The sequence below is a fragment of the Herpailurus yagouaroundi genome, unplaced genomic scaffold, assembly GCF_014898765.1.
Source record: "Herpailurus yagouaroundi ecotype Mexico unplaced genomic scaffold, PumYag 159, whole genome shotgun sequence".
In the NCBI taxonomy this organism is placed as follows: domain Eukaryota; kingdom Metazoa; phylum Chordata; class Mammalia; order Carnivora; family Felidae; genus Herpailurus; species Herpailurus yagouaroundi.
In genome coordinates this window covers 27,261,923-27,283,285 of record NW_024412400.1, presented here as the reverse complement: position 1 = coordinate 27,283,285, position 21,363 = coordinate 27,261,923, and the positions used below count along the sequence as shown (strand labels likewise).

General features: G+C 36.3%; 1 protein-coding gene across 6 annotated transcripts in view; it reads right to left on the bottom strand.

Annotated features, from left to right (window-relative positions):
- Nucleotides 1-21,363, bottom strand: part of ATP2C1 (ATPase secretory pathway Ca2+ transporting 1) — a 177,215-nt gene that overhangs the window by 77,879 nt on the left and 77,973 nt on the right. For all 6 annotated transcript variants that reach the window (XM_040480172.1, XM_040480174.1, XM_040480173.1 and 3 more), the window contains 6 exons: nt 16,915-17,025; nt 14,183-14,299; nt 12,798-12,887; nt 9,845-9,880; nt 7,264-7,325; nt 2,369-2,477 (listed from right to left, as the gene is read on the bottom strand). In XM_040480172.1, the coding sequence (XP_040336106.1) occupies nt 2,369-2,477; nt 7,264-7,325; nt 9,845-9,880; nt 12,798-12,887; nt 14,183-14,299; nt 16,915-17,025 (525 nt within the window). The remainder of the gene's footprint in view (nt 1-2,368; nt 2,478-7,263; nt 7,326-9,844; nt 9,881-12,797; nt 12,888-14,182; nt 14,300-16,914; nt 17,026-21,363) is intronic.

Sequence of the window (21,363 nt, the reverse complement as noted above, 5' to 3'; positions counted from 1 at the left end):
TTGAGGTATCAAGGTTATAGGTAAATTGAGTAGGGCAGGAAAGTGATAAAGGATTCAGAGATGTTCAACTATATACATAAACATGGATTAACTAGAACAAAATCAACCTAACTATATATAGCACTGCCAAATCAAATATGTGCTAATGAAAGTGTCTGAAAAGTTAACAGATTGGGGGAAAACATTTAACAACAAATTACTCCACAAAGCATATGCTTTCAATTGTTACATCAAACTTTAAAAATGTCAAAATCTCCCTTAACGAACTCACAATAAGTCTTCAAAGTATATTTGCTGAGTGGATAAAATACATACTAATCCAGAACTCTTGACTAGTTTTTTTCTACTTGCACATAAAATTTGAAATAATTCTTAGATCAATTAACCCTTATTTAAGTAAAAACCCTAAAATACTTTATCAAGTCAAATGGTGTTTTGAAGTTGCTATGTCATTATACCGCTCAAAATGTTCAAACATTGGGAAACACCATCTTCTGACTATCCCGCTGAGGAGGTCTGCTTCTCAACTGGAAGAGAAGCACTCAAGTGCTTCTGGACATAAACTCCACGAATTCAAATTAGGACCCTTTGGGGAAAGGGAAAATGATTTACATCAAATGACAGGCCTACCATATCTCTAAGGAAGAATAATCCAAGGTCTTGTCATAAACTAGGTATTAAGGATAGAAGAGAGAAAGAAGAAATGAGTACAAACAGATGTAACATAAAAAGATAAACTAAGGGCAGAAATAAAGCAAAATTCACAACATTCCCTATACTTGCTATATTATCAATTATTTCCACTCACCAATTAAAGCAGTATGGTATCTTCTTAAGGAAAAATTTTAAGTATTTGAAAAAAAGACCATTACTCCAGGATTAAATGAAGTCTGTTCTTACTCTAGTTCAAAAAGGTTCTTCAGACTTTCTTACCTCTGAGAACACTCAAATTTGGGGATACTATAAGTACTCAAAAGACTGACAGCTCTATAAGTGCTAATGAACAGCCTGTTTATTCCAAAAGTAGATGAGACTGGCATGCTAATAGGCTATAAAGGCCTCTTAAACTAGGTGCCAAACTCTATTTTCTAGCCCATCAATCTATTCTACATACTGCAGCCAGATTTAAGGGCAAGATTATTTGCTGGCTGCATTATACCTTGAAAGCTAATTCCTAATCAATAAAATCTGAAGTAGAGCTTTGCATCCAAGGTCCCCTGAATCTTATTCCACCATACATTTTCTACCCTTAACATATTCTAGCCTGGTCCTACACACTGGGACATTCCCAGTGATCTGAATACTGTTGCTTCATTGTCTTCGTCATCTCTGGGCAGTACTACCCTTCAATTCTCACCACCAAAGCCATGTTGTCTGAAGCATTCTCTGACTTGACTGAAATCAGAAGTAACCACTCCTTTCTCTAAATTTTCACACTCCATACTTTGTACTTCTCTTAGTCACTTACCAGGTTCTACCTTATTTTATGGTGAGTGGTTTATGTACACAAATAGTATACTCCCTGATCACAAGAATTCATTACATCATCTTTGTGTCTCCCACAAGGCCTAACACACATTTCCGTAACCATCAGCTGATTCACTAATGGACACCTCAAAAGACTCTGTGGTTAAGACACATGTATTTTAAGAAAACATGTTATATATGTCATTTTTTAAACTCGAAAACCAAATGTTCAAATTAACTATATATTAATATTTTTTAGATACCAAGAGACTGAGAGGGGGAGAGGGACATAGAGGGGGAAAGGGAGAGAGAGAGGAAGGGAGGCAGGAGGGAGAGAATGAATCTTAAGCAGAGTTGGACCCAGGACTCAATCCCACAACACTTGGATCATAACCTGAGCCAAAATCAAGAGTCGGACACTCAACTGACTGAGCTACCCAGGTGCCCCAACTATGAATTCTTACAACTACTAATGTCTATCCTTTAATCTACATCCGAGTATTTGCTCTGCTCACACACAGATCACCAAACGCTATGGTCTGAATATCTGTGTCCCTCCCAACTTTATATATTGAAATACTAACTCTCAAACATGAGGTATTAGGAGGTGTGACTTTTCAGATGTGCTAAAATGAGGGTGGAGCTCTCATGAATGGGATTAGTGTTCTTATAAAAGAGACTTCACAGAGCTCCCTCACCCCTGCCACCATGTGAGGACAGAGAGAAGGCACCAGCTATGAACCAAAAAGATGGCCCTCACCAGAATGCAACTGGGCTGGCCCACTGATCATGGATTTCCCAGCCTCCAGAACTATGAGAAATAATTTTCTGTTGTTTATAAGTGACCCAGTCTGTAGTATTTTGTTATAGCAGCCCAAAGAAACTAAAACACCAAACTTACCTCAAACAAACGTAAGTCAGCAGGAACTCTGTCCCCAACAGAAAGGTAAACTGTATCACCTGGAACCAAGTCTCGAGCCAGTGTATGTTCCAATTTTCCTTCACGCACACTGCAATATGAAACAGAAACAACCATGGCTGAAAAAAGAAAGCCATGCCACTTACATAAAATAATTCTAGTGGGCTTGCCTAAGGAAAAATATATTGTAGTATTACTACTTCAAAGAAGGTAAGTCAAATATAAGAAACCACAAAATAATTATCTTTCTACTCTTGGTAATGAGGATGTTCACATGACAAAAAAAAGCACTAGAAAAAGTGACCAGTTATTGTCCAAATTGAAGATGTGAAAACTGAAGCAATCTTCTTATTCATCTGAGTCTGACTGAGCATTACTGCACCCATGACAGTGCTTAGCACACAGTCTCACACAAAAACAACTCTGTTGAATAAATCCATGTCTCAAGAATCTCAATATTAGTACTTTAAAGTTGTAATATTACAACTTGCTACACTGAACAGAACATGAAGTTTTCATGTTAGATTAACCATTTCTACCTTATTGTCAGACACATCTGGTGCCAAAAGGTATACTATACTACTCACAATCAATTCCTAAGAGTGAAAATCCATTTTCATTTGTCTCCATGTATTTTTTTATTTCCTCTTGGATTTTTTGGCTGGCCCATTCTTTAGTAACATGTCATGTAGCTTCCATGTATTTGTGTTCTTGCCAGATTTTTTCTTATGATTTCTAGTTTCAGACCACTGTGGTCAGAAAAGATGCATAATATGATTTCAATCTTTTTTAGTTTATTGAGGCTTGTTTTGTGGCCTAATATGTGATCTATTCTGATGAATGTTATCTGTGTACTTGAACAGAATCTGCAATCCACTATTTTTGGATGGAATGTTCTGAATATATCTATTAGGTCCATCTGGTCTAATGTGTCATTCAAAGCCACTGTTTCCTTACTGGTTTTCTAAAAAAAAAAATCAATGGTCGAAAATCTTTGAGACATAGCAAAACTGTTCTATGAGGGGAGTTTATAGCAATATAGGTCTATCTCAATAAACAAGAAAAATCTCAAATAAACCTAAAGAAGCTGGAAAAAGAAGTACAAAGCCTAGAGCCAGCAGAAGAAACAAAATAATAAACATTAGAGCACAAACAAATTAAATGGAGACCAAAAAAACAATAGAACAGATCAATAAAACCAGGAGCCAGTTCTTTGAGAAGATCAACAAAATTGATAAAACCTTTAGCCAGATTCCTCAGGAGGACTCAAGTAAATAAAATGAGAAATGAAGTAGGAAAAATAACTGACACCACAGAATTACAAAGGACTATAAGAGAATATTATGACACAATATATGCCAACAAACTGGACAACGTTGAAGAAATGGATAAACTCCTAGAATCATATAACCTTCCAAGACTGAATCAGAAACAAAGAAAATTTAAACAGACTGATTACTAACAATGAAATTGAATCAGTAATCAAAACATTCCCAACAAGTAAAAGTCCAGGACCGGAGAGCTTCACAGGGGAATTCTACCAAGCATTTAAAGAAGAGTTGAAGGGGCCTGCCTGGGTGGCTCTGTTGGTTAAGCGTCCAACTTCGGCTCAGGTCATGATCTCACAGTTCGTGAGTTTGAGCCCCACATCGGGCTGTGCTGACAGCTCAGAGCCTAGAGTGGGCTTCAGACTCTGTGTTCCTCTCTCGCTCTGCCCCTCCCTTGCTCACACTCTGTTTCTCTCTCTCAAGAATAAACAAAACATGAAAGAAAGAAAGAAAGAAAGAAAGAAAGAAAGAAAGAAAGAAAGAGTTAATACCTATTCTTCTCAAACAATTCCAAAAACATAGAAGAGAAAGAAAAGCTTTCAGGTTCATCCTATAAGGTCAGCATCATCCTGACACTAAAACCAGATAAAGACACTACAAAAAACAAAAACTACAGGCCAATATCTCTGATGAACACAGATGTAAGATCCTCAACAAAATATAAGCAAACCAAATCCAACAACACATTAAAAATATCCTTCGCCACAATCACGTGGGATTTATTCCAGGGATGCAAGAGTGGTTCAATGTTTTCAAATCAATCAACATGATGCATCACATTAACAAGAGAAAGGGTAAGAACCATATAATGATCTCAACAGATGCAAAATAAGTATTTAACAACCTACTCGTGACAAAAACCTCAAAAAGGAGGTTTAGAGTGAAGACACATTAACATTAACAAAGGCCATATATGAAAAACCCACAGCTAACACCATACTCAATGGTGAAAAAATGAGACCTTTTCCTCTAAGATCAGGAACAAATCAAGGATGTCCACGCTCACCACTTTTATTCAACATAGTACTGAAAGTTCTCACCACAGCAATCAGACAAGAAAAAGAAATAAAAGGCATCCAAATTGGTATGGAGGAAATAAAACTGTCACTATTTGCAGATGACAAGTTATTATATACAGGAAACCATACAGAGTCCACCTATAAACTACTGGAACTGGGAACACCTGGATGGTTCAGTCAGTTAAGCATCCAAATCTTGACTTTATCTTAGGTCATCATCTCATAGTTTGTGGGATCAAGCCCCACGTCAGGCTCCAAGCTCACAGAACAGAGCCTGCTTGGGATTTTCTCTCTCTGCCCCTCCCCTGCTTGCATGCTCTCTCTCTCTTTCTCAAAACAATTAACATTAAAAAAAAAAAATACTGGAACTGATAATGAATTCACTCAAGGCACAAGATACAAAATTAATATACAGTAATCTGTTGCATTTCTATACACTAATAAGGAAATAGCAGAAACAGAAAACAATCCCATTTACAACTGCATCAACAAGAATAAAATACCTAGCAATAATAAACTTAACCATAGAAGTGAAAGATCTACATCTAAAAATTATAACACACTGATGAAAGAAACTGAAGCTGATACAAATGAGAAGACAGACACAGACCAATGGCACAGGATAAGAAAGCCCAGAGATAAACCCAGACTTATATGGTCAATTAATCTAAAACAAAAGAGGCAAGAAGATAAAATGGGGGAAAGACTGTCTCTTCAACAAATAGGTACTGGTAAAACTGGAGAGCTACATGTAAAAGAATGAAACTAGACCACTTTCTTACACCATAAATAAAAATAAACTCAAAATGGATTAAAGACCTAAATCTAAGACCTAAAACTATAAAACTCCTAGAATAAAACACAGGCAGCAATTTCTTCGACCTCTGCCATAGAAACAATTTTCTAAATGTTTCCTCAGGCAAGGGAAACAAAAGCAAAAATTAACTATTGGAACTACACCAAAATAAAAAGCTTATGCACAGCAAAGAATACCATCAAAAAAACAAAACAGCAACCTACTGAATGGAGAAGATATTTGCAAATAATATATCGAATAAAGGATTAATATCCAAAATATATAAAGAACTTATACACCTCAACCAAAAAACCCCCACAAATAATCCAATTAAAAATGGGCAGAAGAATAAATAGACAGTTTTCCAAAGAAGGCAAACAGATGACAACAGACACATGAGAAGATGCTCAACATCACTAATCATCAGGGAAATGCAAATCAAAACCATAATAAGCAGGGTCCCTCGGTGGCTCAGTTGATTAAGCATCCAACTCTTGATTTCGGCTCAGGTCATGATCTTATGTTTCATGAGTTCAAGTCCCACACTGGGCTCCGCACTGGCAGTATGGAGGCTGCCTGGGATTTTCTCTCTCTCTCCATCTCTCTCTGTTCCTCCCCATTTGCACATACACCCGCTCTCGCGATCTCTCAAAATAAGTAAACTTAAAAAAGAAACACACAGTAAGGTATCACTTTACATCCATGAGAATGGCTACAATCAAAAAGACAAGAAACAATAAGCGCTGGTGAGCATGCAGAGAAGAAGGAACCCTCACGCACTGTTGGTAGGAATGCAAACTGGTGCTGCCACTGTGGAAACCAGTATGGAGGTTCCTCAAAAAATTAAAAAATAGAATTACCATATGATCCAATAATTCTACTACTAGGTATTTACCCAAAGAAAATGAAAACACTAATTCAAAAAGATATATGCATGCCTGTTTATTGCAGCACTATCTACAACAGCCAAGATATGGAAGCAACCCAAGTGTCCATCCACAGATGAATGGATAAAGATGTGGCATGTACATACACATATGTACGCACACACATGCGCTGGAATATTACTCAGCCATAAAAAAGAGTGAGATTTCACCATTTGCAACATGGATGGATCTAGAGGATGTAATGCTAAGTGAAATAAGTCTGAGAAAGACAAATACCATATGATTTCACTCATATGTGGAATTCAAGAAGCAAAACTGATGAACAAGAAAAAAGAGACAAAAACAAAACAAAACAGACTCTTAAATACTGAGAACAAGTTGGTGACCACCAGAGGGAAGATGGGTGAGGTTAAGGGTGAAACAGATAAAGGGGATTAAGAGTACCTTACATGATGAGTACTGAGTAATGTATAAACCTGCTGAATCATTACAAACTTGAAACTAATATAACACCGTATGTTAATTATACTTCAAGTGAAAAAAAAGAGGGGCACCTGGGTGTTTCAGTCGGTTAGGCATCCAACTTCGACTCAGGTCATGATCTCACCATTCATGGATGTGAACAACGTGTCCAGCTCTGCACTGACAGCTCAAAGCCTGGAACCTGCTTCGGATTCTGCAACTCCCTCCCTGTCTCTCTCTCTCTCTCTCTCTCTCTCTCTCTCTCTCTCTCTCTGTGCCCCTCCCCAGCTTGTGTACACTCTTTCTCTCTCTCAAAAATAAACATTTCTTTTTAATTTTTTAATTAAAAAAAAAAGGTAGAACATATCAGAAACAAGAATCATACCAATGGCATTCTGGTGGCATAAGTTTACTCAGTTCTTCAAGAGATTTTTCTGAACGATATTCCTATTTATAAAAAAAAAAAATAGAACATAATATTAAGAGAAAACATTTATAAAGAAATACAAACACATATGTTCCTATGTACATGTTTCATGTTAGACTTAAGTAAATATTAATCTCATTTTTTAAAAACTTCCCCCAGTTCTTACCTTTTCCTTTACTTGCTTTTATATTCCTAACACATAAAAGCTTGTCCCTTACTAAATGTTAAATTATAGTGACCAAACAATTTTGATAATTAAATATTCCCAATTTTATATGTTAATATTCAATATGAAACCTAGGTCAGTTTATTTATAAGAAAATGAACAATACTCATTAGTGTGTCCAAACAGTATATAATTTTCAGTCATTAAAAGTTAAGATCATTGAACCTCAGGATTAAGATAATTTTAGTGTTTAATGACTAAGAAGTCAAAGACAATTAACTGCAAGCAACATCTGCTTTGAGGATTTAAACACATGCTAACTGCAGAGGTTTATGGAGTAAGTTTGCTTAGAAAGAACATCTGTTCCGTAAGAGTTAGTTGCGGCTGGCATTACTTTGACAGACACCTTTCCCATCACCCTGAATTATCCAAAAGGGAACATTCTCAGAAGCCTTCACTCTGTGATGCTCCAGCCTTCCTCTGTCCATATAATCAAAGCTGAGGGTCAGAGACATCCCTCCCCTCACCATACGATTTAGTCCACATTTCCAGGGGCAGTCTTGCTTTACCCAACATCACTGCTATTTTTGTCTCCTGTCTGCACTGAACACACCAATCTTTTGATCTAAGTTTAAGAAGGGAGAAGGGAGTGCTCTGAAACGACTGCAGTGCTAATACTAATCAAATCAATAATTTTCAATTTATTGTAAGGTGGCATCAATGTGTGACTATATAAAATCAGCTATTTTCATGTCTATGAGGGTATACAATGGGGTGAGAAATGGAGATTTGAAAAAGACAGGGAAAAAGGAGTAAATACAAAAACATAAAAGTACTCTCCTAGAAAACATAAAACACAAAACTAAATAAGATATAGCATTAACAATTTCAGATAGAGTTTGGTAGTTTTCTGACAAAGCATTATAATAAGTTCAACTGGCAACAAATAGGATATTTTTAGAGAGGGGTTAACTTCTGTTTATACAATATTTTGTTGGTTTCAAGGTACATTTGGGTAAAAGGCTCATACCTGTATAATGAAACTGGGCTTTTCATACATGTTTTGGATTTTTTCTTGAGTTTTCCATCAAATGAACCTACCACCAAGATATTAGCAGTTTCTGCCACTGCATTCACAGTGTATATAACACACTATCTTTGTGGAAAATTCCACACTATGTTAAAATCGCAATTTTGTGGGGTTTTTTGAGGTAGGCATTTTCTATGTGCCAACAGAACAACTTACTACCATCTTCCTATACATAGTGATAATACCGTAGGAATCCTTCTGCAGAAAGTCACTCCATATTTCTTAAGTGTTATTAAAGATGCAAAAGGTTCCGGTTACTGGTCAAGTGGGTAGTACCACCCGTATGGCTGAATGAAGAGATGCCTTGAAGGACGACCAGCCTGGAATGACCTCTGCTAGACTAGCTCCACCTCCCCAAGGCAACTTTTATCTGTTCTAAGCAAGATGATTCCCTGGAAACAGAATCCCTGAAGGTCCACTGATGGAGCTACAAATTTGCTACAGATAATCTGATTCCAACTAACTTTTCTAAAGAGGATTACTGTAAAACTAAGAACTTACTAAATTAGAGATTGCCATAGGAAGCCTGGATAATGATAGCAAATACCCAAGGAACTACCGTGCATAGGAAAATAACCACAATCACTTAAAATAGTCTGAAGATTCAAAACAACATGAACTTGAATATCATATATTACATTTTCCCTAAACTAGAATAATCCTTCTATTCTAATCCTTTAACTATGCTTTAAAACCTTTAATGAGTCTTGCCAACACTGTTCTAAAATATGAAGTTATCAGATATTAAACATAAAACCCTACATTTTTATCTATGCCTACACTTACAATAAAAATCCTGACATCATCTCCACATTATTCACATTCATTTTTAAAAGGGGTTCTTCATCATGTTTTATTTACTATTTCAATGTCTATGCTGAATAGGAAGTTTGATCCAGATCAGGATGTTCTTTCTGTGGAGGAAATGAGGAATTTAACCCCTGGCCCAATTTTCTAATTGTAAAGAGTTTTTAAACCTGTTGCTAGATTTTATTTCTATTACTGTGCTCTTTGTTTCCATCTGCTTCAATTACCTTTAACTTTGTCAAATAAAAAGCTACACTTTTTTCATGCTACTCTCTAAATCAAAGCAGTTAAGTTAGTCCCACAAATCTCCTTGGGGAGTTGACGGTTTCTGAAATCATTTCAAAAACAATAAATTGTTCTGCCCAATATTATCATCTCCCAATAACCACAGATTTTTACCATAAGCCACCTTAGGTTTTTTTAAGCAATTAACTAAAATACCATTTTCATGTTGACAAAGTAGGCTGCCTACTCACCTGAACAAAGGCAACTGTAACGACGATAAGTATTGCCTAAACAAAACAAAGAAACCACCTTTTAAATGAGACATTTTAACTTCAGAAATAACTGTTTATGGTGTTTTATTTTTCTAACTCTGTCCGCAGTCCCCAGATACCAGACTCTAAGCATGGAGATCAACTGGGGAAGAAATCACAACTTTGCCTTGGGGGAAAAGACTGATAGCTGACAGTGGCTTGCATTCCCTAGGAAAGCTTCTCAAATTTGATCTTAAGATCCAGATACGCTCTTACAAACTGAAGGCCAGCTTTTGTTTATGTGGGTTATAATCTATTGACATTTACCATAATCAGTACTTTCTCAACTGCTCAGTTTTAACTTCTCCTTATATCTAAAAAGTAATAAACCTATCACATGTTAACACATATAACATTTTTTATGAAAAAATACGCTTTTCCAAATAAAAAAAATTTGTGAGAAAAGTGAAGTGTTTTCAATTTTTCTACCTTTAATGTCTGCCTTAATACAAAACTAGGGGCACGTGGGTGGCTCAGTTGGTTAAGCATCTGACTTCGGCTCAGGTCACGATCTCACAGTTGGTAAGTTCGAGCCCCGTGTAGAGCCTGGATTCTGTGTCTCCTTCTCTCTCTGCCCCTCCCCCGCTCTCACTCTATGTCTCTCTCTCTCTCTCTCTCTCAAAGATAAATAAACAATAATAATTTTTTTAAGGGTGCCCGGGTGGCTCAGTCGGTTAAGCGTCCAACTTCGGCTCAGGTCATGATCTCATGGTTCGTGGGTTTGAGTCCCGCTCTGGGCTCTGTGCTCATGGCTCAGAGCCTGGAGCCTGCTTTGGATTCTGTGTCTTCCTCTAGCTCTACCCATCCCCTGCTCTTACTCTGTCTTTCTCTGTCTCTCAAAAATAGATAACACGTTGAATAAAAAAAATTTTTTTAATCTTAAAAAAATAATTTTTTAAAAAGGTAGACTCTCATATTTGCTTCTGCATTCAATCTATTATCATATGTTGATTAGGATGAAATATATGAAGAAAACCTAGGCTCATACAGATATTGCTGGAAAAGGAAGGAGTATTTTAAAAGCTTTTTCAGATGACTATGGATATTCCTCTTAGCTACTATACCATAATTAAACAAGTGTTAGTTACTTAGAAGTAATTTGCAATGTGGAATCTAAACTACTTCAGTGAACTTTTCATAATCTATGATAGTAAAATCTATTGATCTATTTTGCATTTTGAAAGGATCTTTTATCACTGAAAATATTGTAACATCTTGCATTGGTCATTTAGAAAATATTGATTCACTTGGTTATTCAAATCTTTAAGTGACGACACATTTCATAATAGAAAAAAATCATATTCATTGAAATCACTACTGATCTCATTAGAATAATCTTAAATATCAGGAAGCTATCTAGCACATAGTAACTCATAAAAATTCTGCAGAATTCTATCACTTGCATGCTTGAATTTTATCACTGGCAATAAATGCTGTCAGTTATTTTCTTGAAGTGACAGGTTCATTTCACTCACTCTCCTTAAAAAAAGTATGCCAGTTATCTAAGTTTTAATAACCACAGCTTGTCAGGGTGCCTGGGTGACTCAGTCGGTTAAGCGTCCAACTCGGTTTAGGCTAAGGTCATGATCTTGTGGTTTTATGGGTTCGAGTCCCACATGGGGCTCTGCACTAACAGTGCAGAGAGGGATTCTCTCTCTCCTCCTCCCCCACTGCCTGTCTTGCTCTCAAAATAAATAAAAATAAAAACTTAAAAAATAACTATAGTTTGTCTATCATTGATTCTTTCTAATAAAAGTCTAGGTCAGCTCACCTCAACTGCCCTTCTGACACAACCATTGTACTTCAACATACATAACTCCTTTATGCATATTTCCCATTCAATCACATAGAATATTCAAAAGGTGTGTACTCAACTGTCAAGGTTTAATGAAATTAATTTTTACTGCTTTATCAAAAACACTCCTAAGAGAAACAATGAAAGAAAATGATGACTACGAGTATAGTTTGGTGCCATTATTTTAACTTGAGCCAACACTCTTAATAGTTTTACCTGCCAGTGCTTTGCACCATTGATGCAAATATCCATAGCAAAAATGTTTTAGTATTATGAAAATAGTTTTGACCTTGCACGCTCCCTGAAAGGGTCTGAGACACCCCTGGGAGTCCACAAACAAGAGTTTAAGAACTGCAGCTCTAGAGGCACCAGGGTGGCTCAGTCAGTTAAGCGCCCAACTCTTGATTTCAGCTCAGGTCATGATCTCATGGTTCATGGGATTGAGCCCTACACTGGGCTCTGTGCTGACACTGCAAAGCCTGCTTGGGATTCTCTCTCTCTCTCTCTGTCTCTGCCCCTCCCCTGCTCTCTCTCAAAATAGATAAACATTAAAAAAAAAAAAAAGAATTGCAGTTCTATATTAATTTCTACTGTGTTCTTAAGCTCAAACAGGTTGGCTTTAATCAATGCTTGTACTTGTTATAAATTTTTATACTACCATAAAACAGGACAAGAAAAAAAAAGAAGAGGAAACTTTCAATGAAAGCTAAAAGAGCTTAGCCAGAAAGAATAAAATCTTACATAGTAAATATAGTGTTCATGTTAAGTAGTATTTTTAATTTCATAATCATCAAGCTTAGTTCATAATTAGTCAAAACATTCTCAATTAGAAAGTAAAATAAATTGAAATTTTAACCAGAAATTACTATAAGATATTTCATATCTGTAAAATCAGAAGGTTGTTAAACAATTCTCATGCATGCCCATCACAGACCTTGAATATTATCTGAGATTGTTGCAACGAAAAGCAGAATTTGGATATTAACAAAAAATCCTGAAGTAACATTAAATCATTTCTCAATTCATTTTCCAAAATAAAAGCCAATCCTAATTTAAATGATTATCCAGTAGTTTAAAAATATACATATTTTTTCTTACCACAGTGATACTGACAGCATCATCAAACTGATGCATTAAAACACTGATGACTGCAGAAGCCAGAAGCAGCATAATAAGGGGATTTTTAAACTGAAAGTGAAAACAAACAGCAATTCAACAGTTTTGTATGAACGGCAGTCGTATTCCATCACAACAAAAGCTTATAAAAATATACTGAGGCATGATTAGAAAATTACGGAGTCTACATCTGAATGAGATTTTATATGTCTCTTCAATTAACAAAAAAAGTATTTACTTATTTAAAAGTCACCACTTGATAACAGTTCCTTTTCAGAAGAAAATTAAATATCAAAACTGAGAATTTACCAATTCCTTATAGTACACACATATTTTTAGCATATTATTTTAATAAATATAGCTGGTTTGAATTCTACCAAGGCTAAAATAAGTGAAAAATGATTTTGAAGATAAAGATTTAAGTTAACACTGAGTAGGAACACCTAAATTATGAGACTCAAACATTCCTATACTTAGTAAATTAGCATAGATCACAATTCGGTGGTTGACCCACATGCCACAGGAATAACCCCTTGGTCAGTTAAAAGCAGACAATTAAAATCCACTCCACAGAAGCTTAAGATTTTCCCAGTGCTGGTTTTCCTGATATCTATCTAGAAGAGCCAACAGTATCTAAAGAAACAGAACCACGTGGACCCAACCAGGCAGCATTTAAATGACCAAGCACCAGAGCCACCCTAAAAATGTCAAGAGCTTCTGGCAACAGAAAAAGCTTCTGTTGCCAGAAGCTCTTCCCCTGATAAAGTGGTGCCAATCACTAATCAAAGTTGCAGAGTAACTAGGCTACAAAGAATTCATCCCACTGGAGAGCCCAAGACCCTAGATACCACAGCTCTGAGATTACATGCCATCACCTCCCACTACCTATATGGCTCCATTCCCTGGCACAGTGGTTCCAACCCTGCTGCACATCAGAATCATGTGAAGAACTTCTACCAAATGCCCAGGTTCACACCAGGCAAATTAAATCAGAATCTCTGGGCATAGGGCCCAGACTTCAGCTTTTTTTAAGCACTCCCAAATGGCCATATTACTTTTAAAAATATTAGCATTCCTTATAATAAAACGAGCATAAAGTAGACATCTGTAAAGGCAACTACTCTTCATAGTATCACTTCCATGTTATATGTCCCTCGGTTCTTAAAGGTTTGCACATTAAAAATTATAGAAATTCCAACTTAACAACAAACCCTAACAAAAAAATGTAGGTAAAAGACGTTTGTAAAAATTATTTCCTTTTTCCAAAAAAAAAAAAAAAAAAAAAAAAATCACAAAAGTGAACAACTACACTGACAAAAATACGTGTAAATTACACAGCAGAGGCACAAATTTAAAAAAAACCTCACCTGAGAAATATACTTCTTCCATAGTGGCTCATCTTCACTGATATCAAACTCATTCCAGCCATGGAAGGCTCGCCTATGACTTACTTCACATTTGTTTAGACCATTCTGAAGATCAGCCTATTAGATTTTACACATACAAGTTACTGAAAATGTTAGCAGAGGACAAATAAGAAAAACAAATGTACATATTGTACGTTCACATTTAAAAGAACTTCTAGAACAGTCAAAACTAATCTGTTGTAACAGAAAGCATTATCGGTGATTGCTTGGGGCCAAAAACAAAATCTACTTAGAAAGATTAACTGCTGGGGCGCCTGGGTGGCGCAGTCGGTTAAGCGTCCGACTTCAGCCAGGTCACGATCTCGCGGTCCGTGGGTTCGAGCCCCGCGTCAGGCTCTGGGCTGATGGCTCAGAGCCTGGAGCCTGTTTCCGATTCTGTGTCTCCCTCTCTCTCTGCCCCTCCCCCATTCATGCTCTGTCTCTCTCTGTCCCAAAAATAAATAAACGTTGAAAAAAAAAAAAAAAGAAGAAAGATTAACTGCTGAGGGACCTGAAGGAACTCCTAGGAGTGATGACAGTGTTCCATATCTTAATTCTGGTGGTGATTACATTTGCCAAAATGCAAACTGTTCATTTAATATGGATACATTGTATTTCATGCAAATTACACCTTGATGAAAAAAAAATTTTATTGAAGTCAAGTAACATACAATATTATATTAGCACTTTAAAAAATTCTATAAGCAAAAAGGCAAAGTTTAGTAAACAAACTTAACGATTCTCTCTGGGAAAAGGGGAATAACAAAAACCAGCCGCAAAACTTAGAGAAAGTGAAATATATATACATTTTAATGAACTTTCTTTGCTTTATTCTATTTTCTAAAATTAGTTTCTCCAAAAAAACATTCAAAGGACCATAACTGCCTTTCTTGTTCTCTGAGCCTAACGAAACCCGCAGGTTGGTATTACTCTTTGCTCCTGGACTGTATAATTATTTCAAACAGATAATTTGTGGTTCCTAAATTACTGAAAATAATTATGTTCTATGAACACCACCTACATTCTTCAGTCACTGTGCTATTGTGATTTATAAGAAGTATATACGCATCTGGTCATTCAGATGATCAAAACATATTTCTCAGTTGTATCTGGTCTTCCTCCAGGGTTGCTGACTCTCAGCTCCTAAAACCCTAGGAATTTCCTGCAATGATGGCAATAAAGGTGTCTTCTGTTAGGTTAATGAAGTTCACTTTTGAACCCCACCTAAGAGCAGCAGCTGGTAGCTAAGAAGACAAACCATGTGACTAGAAAGTTAGAACTTTCAGTCCTAGAACCCCCACCACCATCCTCCCTCACCTCTGGGGAAGAGAGATAAGATGGAGGTTGAATCAGCCAAGGGTGAATGACTTAGCCAATCATGACTAAGAAATGAAGCCTCCATAAAAGCCCCAAAGGGCTGGGTTTGGGGAGCTTCCAGACTGATGAACACATGGAGACTGGGGTGAATGACACACCTGTAGAGGGCATGGAAGTTCCAGGCTCTTTCTCCATACCAGACCTACATATGTCTTCATCTTGCTCTTGATTTCTATCCTTTATCATCTCCCTTTAATAAACTGGTAAACCTAAGTGTTTCCCTGAGCTCTGTGAACCACTCTAGCAAATTAAATGCACCTAAGGAAGAACCTCTAATTTGAAGTGGGTAGGTCAGGATCATAGATAACAGCCTGGGGTCTGTGACTGACTTCTGAAGTCAGGAATGAGAGTGTTCTAGGGCTGAACTCAACCTACGGAATCTGATGTTATTTCTGGGTAGTAGATATTGTCAGAACAGAGCTGAATTCTTCAGTGTCTAAGAATTGTTTTGTGTTATGTGTGGGAGAACCTGCCCTTAACCCCCCAGCCACCATGTTGGAACTGGGTCTGTGAACCTTAGAAGACTCACTGTCTCTCACGATTCATTATAGCTATCATTAAGGAATAAAATTACTTTCATCCCTAAAATAATCAGTTTCTCTGGCCAAAAGCTTTATAATAGAGTTTAATAACGGAGTCTTGCAACACTTAAAAATATTTAAAATACATGGTTTTAAAACAGTATAAATACAACCACCCTGGAAAAAAATGGATATCCCATGTTTTTAATGCCATCATTTAAATACATGAATTACGAAGGAAAAATTAAAAAAAAACTGTATTCCTGTTACATTAGATTGTGCTTTTTAAAACTAGGAAAAGATTAAATTAAATAAGCAGTTAAGGTTTACTTGCAGTTCTTATCATGTACATGGCTTTTACTTAACTTCAGAAAATACCTATTAAAAAAAATGATAAACTCCTAACTCTACTTATGCTAACAATTGATTATTTTATAATCTAACTAATCCTTACACAGCACTAATAGTTCCTGGCAATGCTAATGACCTAAAGTTGCACTGTCCAATCAGGTACTAGCTACATGCAGCCATTTAAATTTTAATGAATGAAAATTAAATAAAATTAAATTCAGTCCCTTATCTAAATATCCACACTTCCAGTACTCAGTAATCACGTTTAACTATTGACTACTGTTCGAACAGTGTAGAACATAAAAGCCCATGTTTTTTATGGGCTTTACTTCATCACAGAAAATTTACTTCATCACAGAAAATTCTATTGGGCAGCAGTTATCCATAGAGTCTAATAAGCAACTGATTTTACTATCTACTCCCTTCCTCCCACCAAGTACTTACTTGGAGAATGCTTGCAACTTCGCTGACTGGTAATTCACTTGCTTTTTTTGATGTCAATACAGGAATCATTGTCTCATTTTCAGCATTAGGAATTTTTTGAAAACGTGCAACCTAGCAAAGAAAACAAAGGCAAAATATTTGAATATACAAAAAAAATTCAAATGCAGTCTAGAATAAATGAAAATCTAAACGTTCACAGAAACTTAGTTTCCAGTTACAAAACATTTTCAGAATAATAAGTATCTAGTTCTAAGAAGATAATTTTATATTAACCATGTGCTATTTTTCCAGAGAGCACATTTCAAAAATTAAGCCACCAGTGCCAGCTAGAATACAAAATCATTTTCACATTAAATAAAAAAGATGCTATTTTTATACCAATGTAATGAGTAAAAAGTAAAACAGATGTCCCGTCTCACAGATCCTAATAATTACATGTAGTCATAATCCTCTAAACTCATTATGTTTAACAGCAAAGACTGAGAACAGCTAAGCTTTCTCCATTTTAACTATTCCTGTTAGGGTGCCCGTTTCTTAACTGTCCAGAAAAACACCTATCTACTCTACATAAGCACCAAGACAGCAAGTCAGATTTAAAAATCTATTCCCAAACTAGCAGAAAAACAAAGAAAAGAGACCAGACAAGCAGAGGATGCACAGTTTAGTGAAGGGGCTGTGAACAAGCAGAGATGGTGGTAACCAGGGTACCTACTTCATGCAGCTTCATAAGCAAGTATCTAGAGAAAAGTTTTAATTTAACACACTTCCAGAAATAAATCTCCAATCCAGACTTGTCTTGGGTCCTAAGCTGACAGATTCTTAATAGACAAAAAGTTTTGAATAAGTAGGAGAAAGTAAGACAAAAGTGAAACTTTAGCGAAGAAAACTTTTCAGTTGCTATACTTCCACTGATTAGAATACTGAAAGTGAAGTGATCATCTTACTGCCAAGACACAAGTCTTTAAGCTTTCAGATGGAATGTCTTCAACCTTGGATAATCAACATTTTTAGGATAAAAATATTCCCCCCCAATTTTTTTGACACTTCTTTAAGACAACAAATGACACCGATCAAAAAAGAAAATTTTAAATTTCTATTATTTTAAGATAATAACAGAGGCCTGTGTGCTGTCATTATAGAATCTTTACACTTACTCCAAAAATTAGTAAATAGCTGTGGAAAAAAGTATTCACTCAGTGTAACCGAGTTCTGGAACAATCAAATACATGTTTTCTAATTTCACTTATTAAAAGGCACTGCTGAATGTTTAAGTACTTTAAAGCAAGAAGCAGAAGTATTTTTTTTTCTACTTTTCATGATAAGATATTAGTGACTAAAAATTCTGAGGAAATTGGGAGACAGATTACCTTACTTTCATACAAAACAAAGCCTTGAAATTATTTAAAGCATATTTTTACATAATTAAGAAAGCTTAAACCTTAGAGAAAAAACTGGAAATTTCTTAAAAGTTCCAAACGTTTCAGAACCCCTGAATATCCAAACCTATAAAACAAAGTGGGACAAGGGAAAGATTTCATTGAACCATCCTTAAATTAAACACTGGAAAAAACCCTACAAAAATAACCAGAATCTTCTTAAAGCAATGAGAACTACAACAGTGTGATGCGGTTATTTATCTTGTGAGATGTTAAAGCAAAATTAAGAAGGATCAAGTATATTTACATTATCTGTGATGTCAACTAGACTAGTATCTTTTATTTCTAAGACTCCTATACCTCAGTTTCTTCATATAAAAAATATGGATAATACTGCCTAAAGTTGTGTCAAGATTACATCCATTAATAAAGCACTTGACCCAATAGTAATAAGTGCTGAAATAGCTATTTTTCTCCAAAAAGTATTTAATACTTACATATATATTCAATAGTACAATTAGCTTAATCCAGAACTAAATTACCAATCGTGGCAAATAAAAGTTAGATTTGCAATAATTTTTCTATTAAAATATATTTTCTATTACTGATATCTTAGAAATTGCCATCTCAAGTACCCAACATGTGGTACAAGAGCTCTTCTCATAAAATCTTTTTAAAGTAATCCTTTGGTAGTTGTTACATAAGACAGGGTCTATGTTGGAATATACTCTACATAAAATCCCTCAGGAGCATTCTGTGGGCCCAAAAGAGTTGAAAAATCTCAACAGAAGAAAGTGAGTTTCACTTAATAATGAGTAAGACACTGAAGGGACATGATAATAACTCTTTAAATATACGAAGGGCTGGCTGCCATGTGAAAGAGGGAAACACCAAAACCAAAGGGTAAGTTTACAGCCAACCAACTTCTGGAGTTAGAATGAAGAGCACTGGATGTGTTCTGGCAAAGCCATGTGATAAGACAGATTTCACTGAAAGAATATAGGAAATAGGCTATAGCACAAAATTCTTGGCCAAAAGCAGAAATCTCATCTATATTTATGCTTACTGGATTCTATGTCAACCTACAATTATGGATATTTTTCTGAATTTTAATCCTATTTTCTTTTAAGCAAATGTTATATTTAGTAGTTCAAATGGATCATTACTTCTATGGCTTATAAGAATACTTTGTTTATTCACTTACTCTTTCAACACTGCATTTATTGAGAATCTGACTCTGTGGTAGGCCCTTAGTATTAACAATGAGCAAAAACATCCTGAAGGGGAGGAGAGAGGACAAAGGGGACAAATGTTATCAAAGAATACCACAAATAAATGGAAAACGGCAAATGACTGCTATTATGAAGGAGAAGTCATCCAGGGAAATGAGAGCTTACCCAGAGATTGCAATCAGGACAGGGAAGTTTTCACGAGGAAGTGATGCTTACAGAACTGAAAGACAAGAAGCTGCCTAAGGGAAGGAGTGGAAGAGCAGAGGGAAAAGAATGTGCAAAGTTCCCAGGAAAGGGGGGTGAGCATGGCAAAATAAAGTACTAAAGAACGAGTACTAAAAGAAGACCAGCATTTATTCATTTACTCACTCAGTCTTTAAACATCTAATCAATGGTCCTGTATGTGCCATGCACTGTTGCCAATAATGGGGACACAAAACAGACCAAAAATATAAGAACTCCAGCCTCATGAAGCTACATACCAATTGGAAGCAAAAGACTACAAATAATGAATTAAACAATAAATGCTCCAGAAGGATAAGGGAGGAGTTGCTTCATTGTATACAGGGGTGGAGAGGAGGACCTCTCTAGTAAGGTGACATTTGGGCACAGAGACCTGAAAAAAAAAAGAAAAGAAAAGGAACTATTATCTCTAGCTAGAAATGTCCAGGAGGTAGATGGGTATGAGCACATACAGGAGAGGTCCAGGTTGAAGATACCAATGTGGGTAAGTCATGAGCACATAAATGGTATTAAAACTGAGAATAAACCACACTGGCACAGAAGAAAGGGAAGAGGTCTATGGGCTGACCCTAGGGCATTATCTCAACATAGTGATCAGAGATGAGAATAACCAAGAAAAGAGACAAAGAAGAACCAAGCAGTGAGGTAAAAAGGGAACCACAAGAGAAGTCAAGTGAAATGAGTATTTCAAAGTGGGTGTTAATGACTGGACTGAATGTCACTGAAAAGTGAAGGTGAGGACTGACAACTGTCCACTGAAGTTGGCAACATAGAGATAAATAAAGAGAGTGGTTTCAGTGGAGTAGTGATGCACAAAAATCAGACAGGAGTGGGTTCAGAGAAAACAGCAGGAGAGAAGGTGAAGACAGCCAAGTATAGATAATCCTTCCCAGTTCTGCTGTAAAAAGAAGCAGCGAAATGGGATTATGGTAGCCAGAATGGAGTATAGGTTCCAAGAGTTGGGGCTTTTTTTAAAATGGGAGAAATGTTCGGGGCGCCTGGGTGGCGCAGTCGGTTAAGCGTCCGACTTCAGCCAGGTCACGATCTCGCGGTCCGTGAGTTCGAGCCCCGCGTCAGGCTCTGGGCTGATGGCTCGGAGCCTGGAGCCTGTTTCCGATTCTGTGTCTCCCTCTCTCTCTGCCCCTCCCCCGTTCATGCTCTGTCTCTCTCTGTCCCAAAAATAAATAAACGTTGAAAAAAAAAAAAAATTTTTAAATGGGAGAAATGTTTGCATGTTTGTATTTTGATCAGAATTATCTGATAGAAGAAAAACTAGTAATGCAGAAGTGACATGGGACAACTGATAAAGTGATGCTCTTGACTAAATGAGAGGGGATGGAATCTGACATATTTGTAGGAGGACTGGTCTTAGATAAAGGAATAGACCAGTTCATCCACAGTTACAGATGAGAAGGCAGAGTAACATGGGAAGGATGCACACATGTTGGCAGCTGCAGTGGAAGGAACATATGGAAATATTCTAAGAACTATCTGGATTAAAAAAATCAGGACATATAAAGCAAAAATAAGCTACAGAAGTAGGTGGGGATCCTACAGTGCCTCATGGGTCATATTATGGAATTTCTGTCTTAATCCTA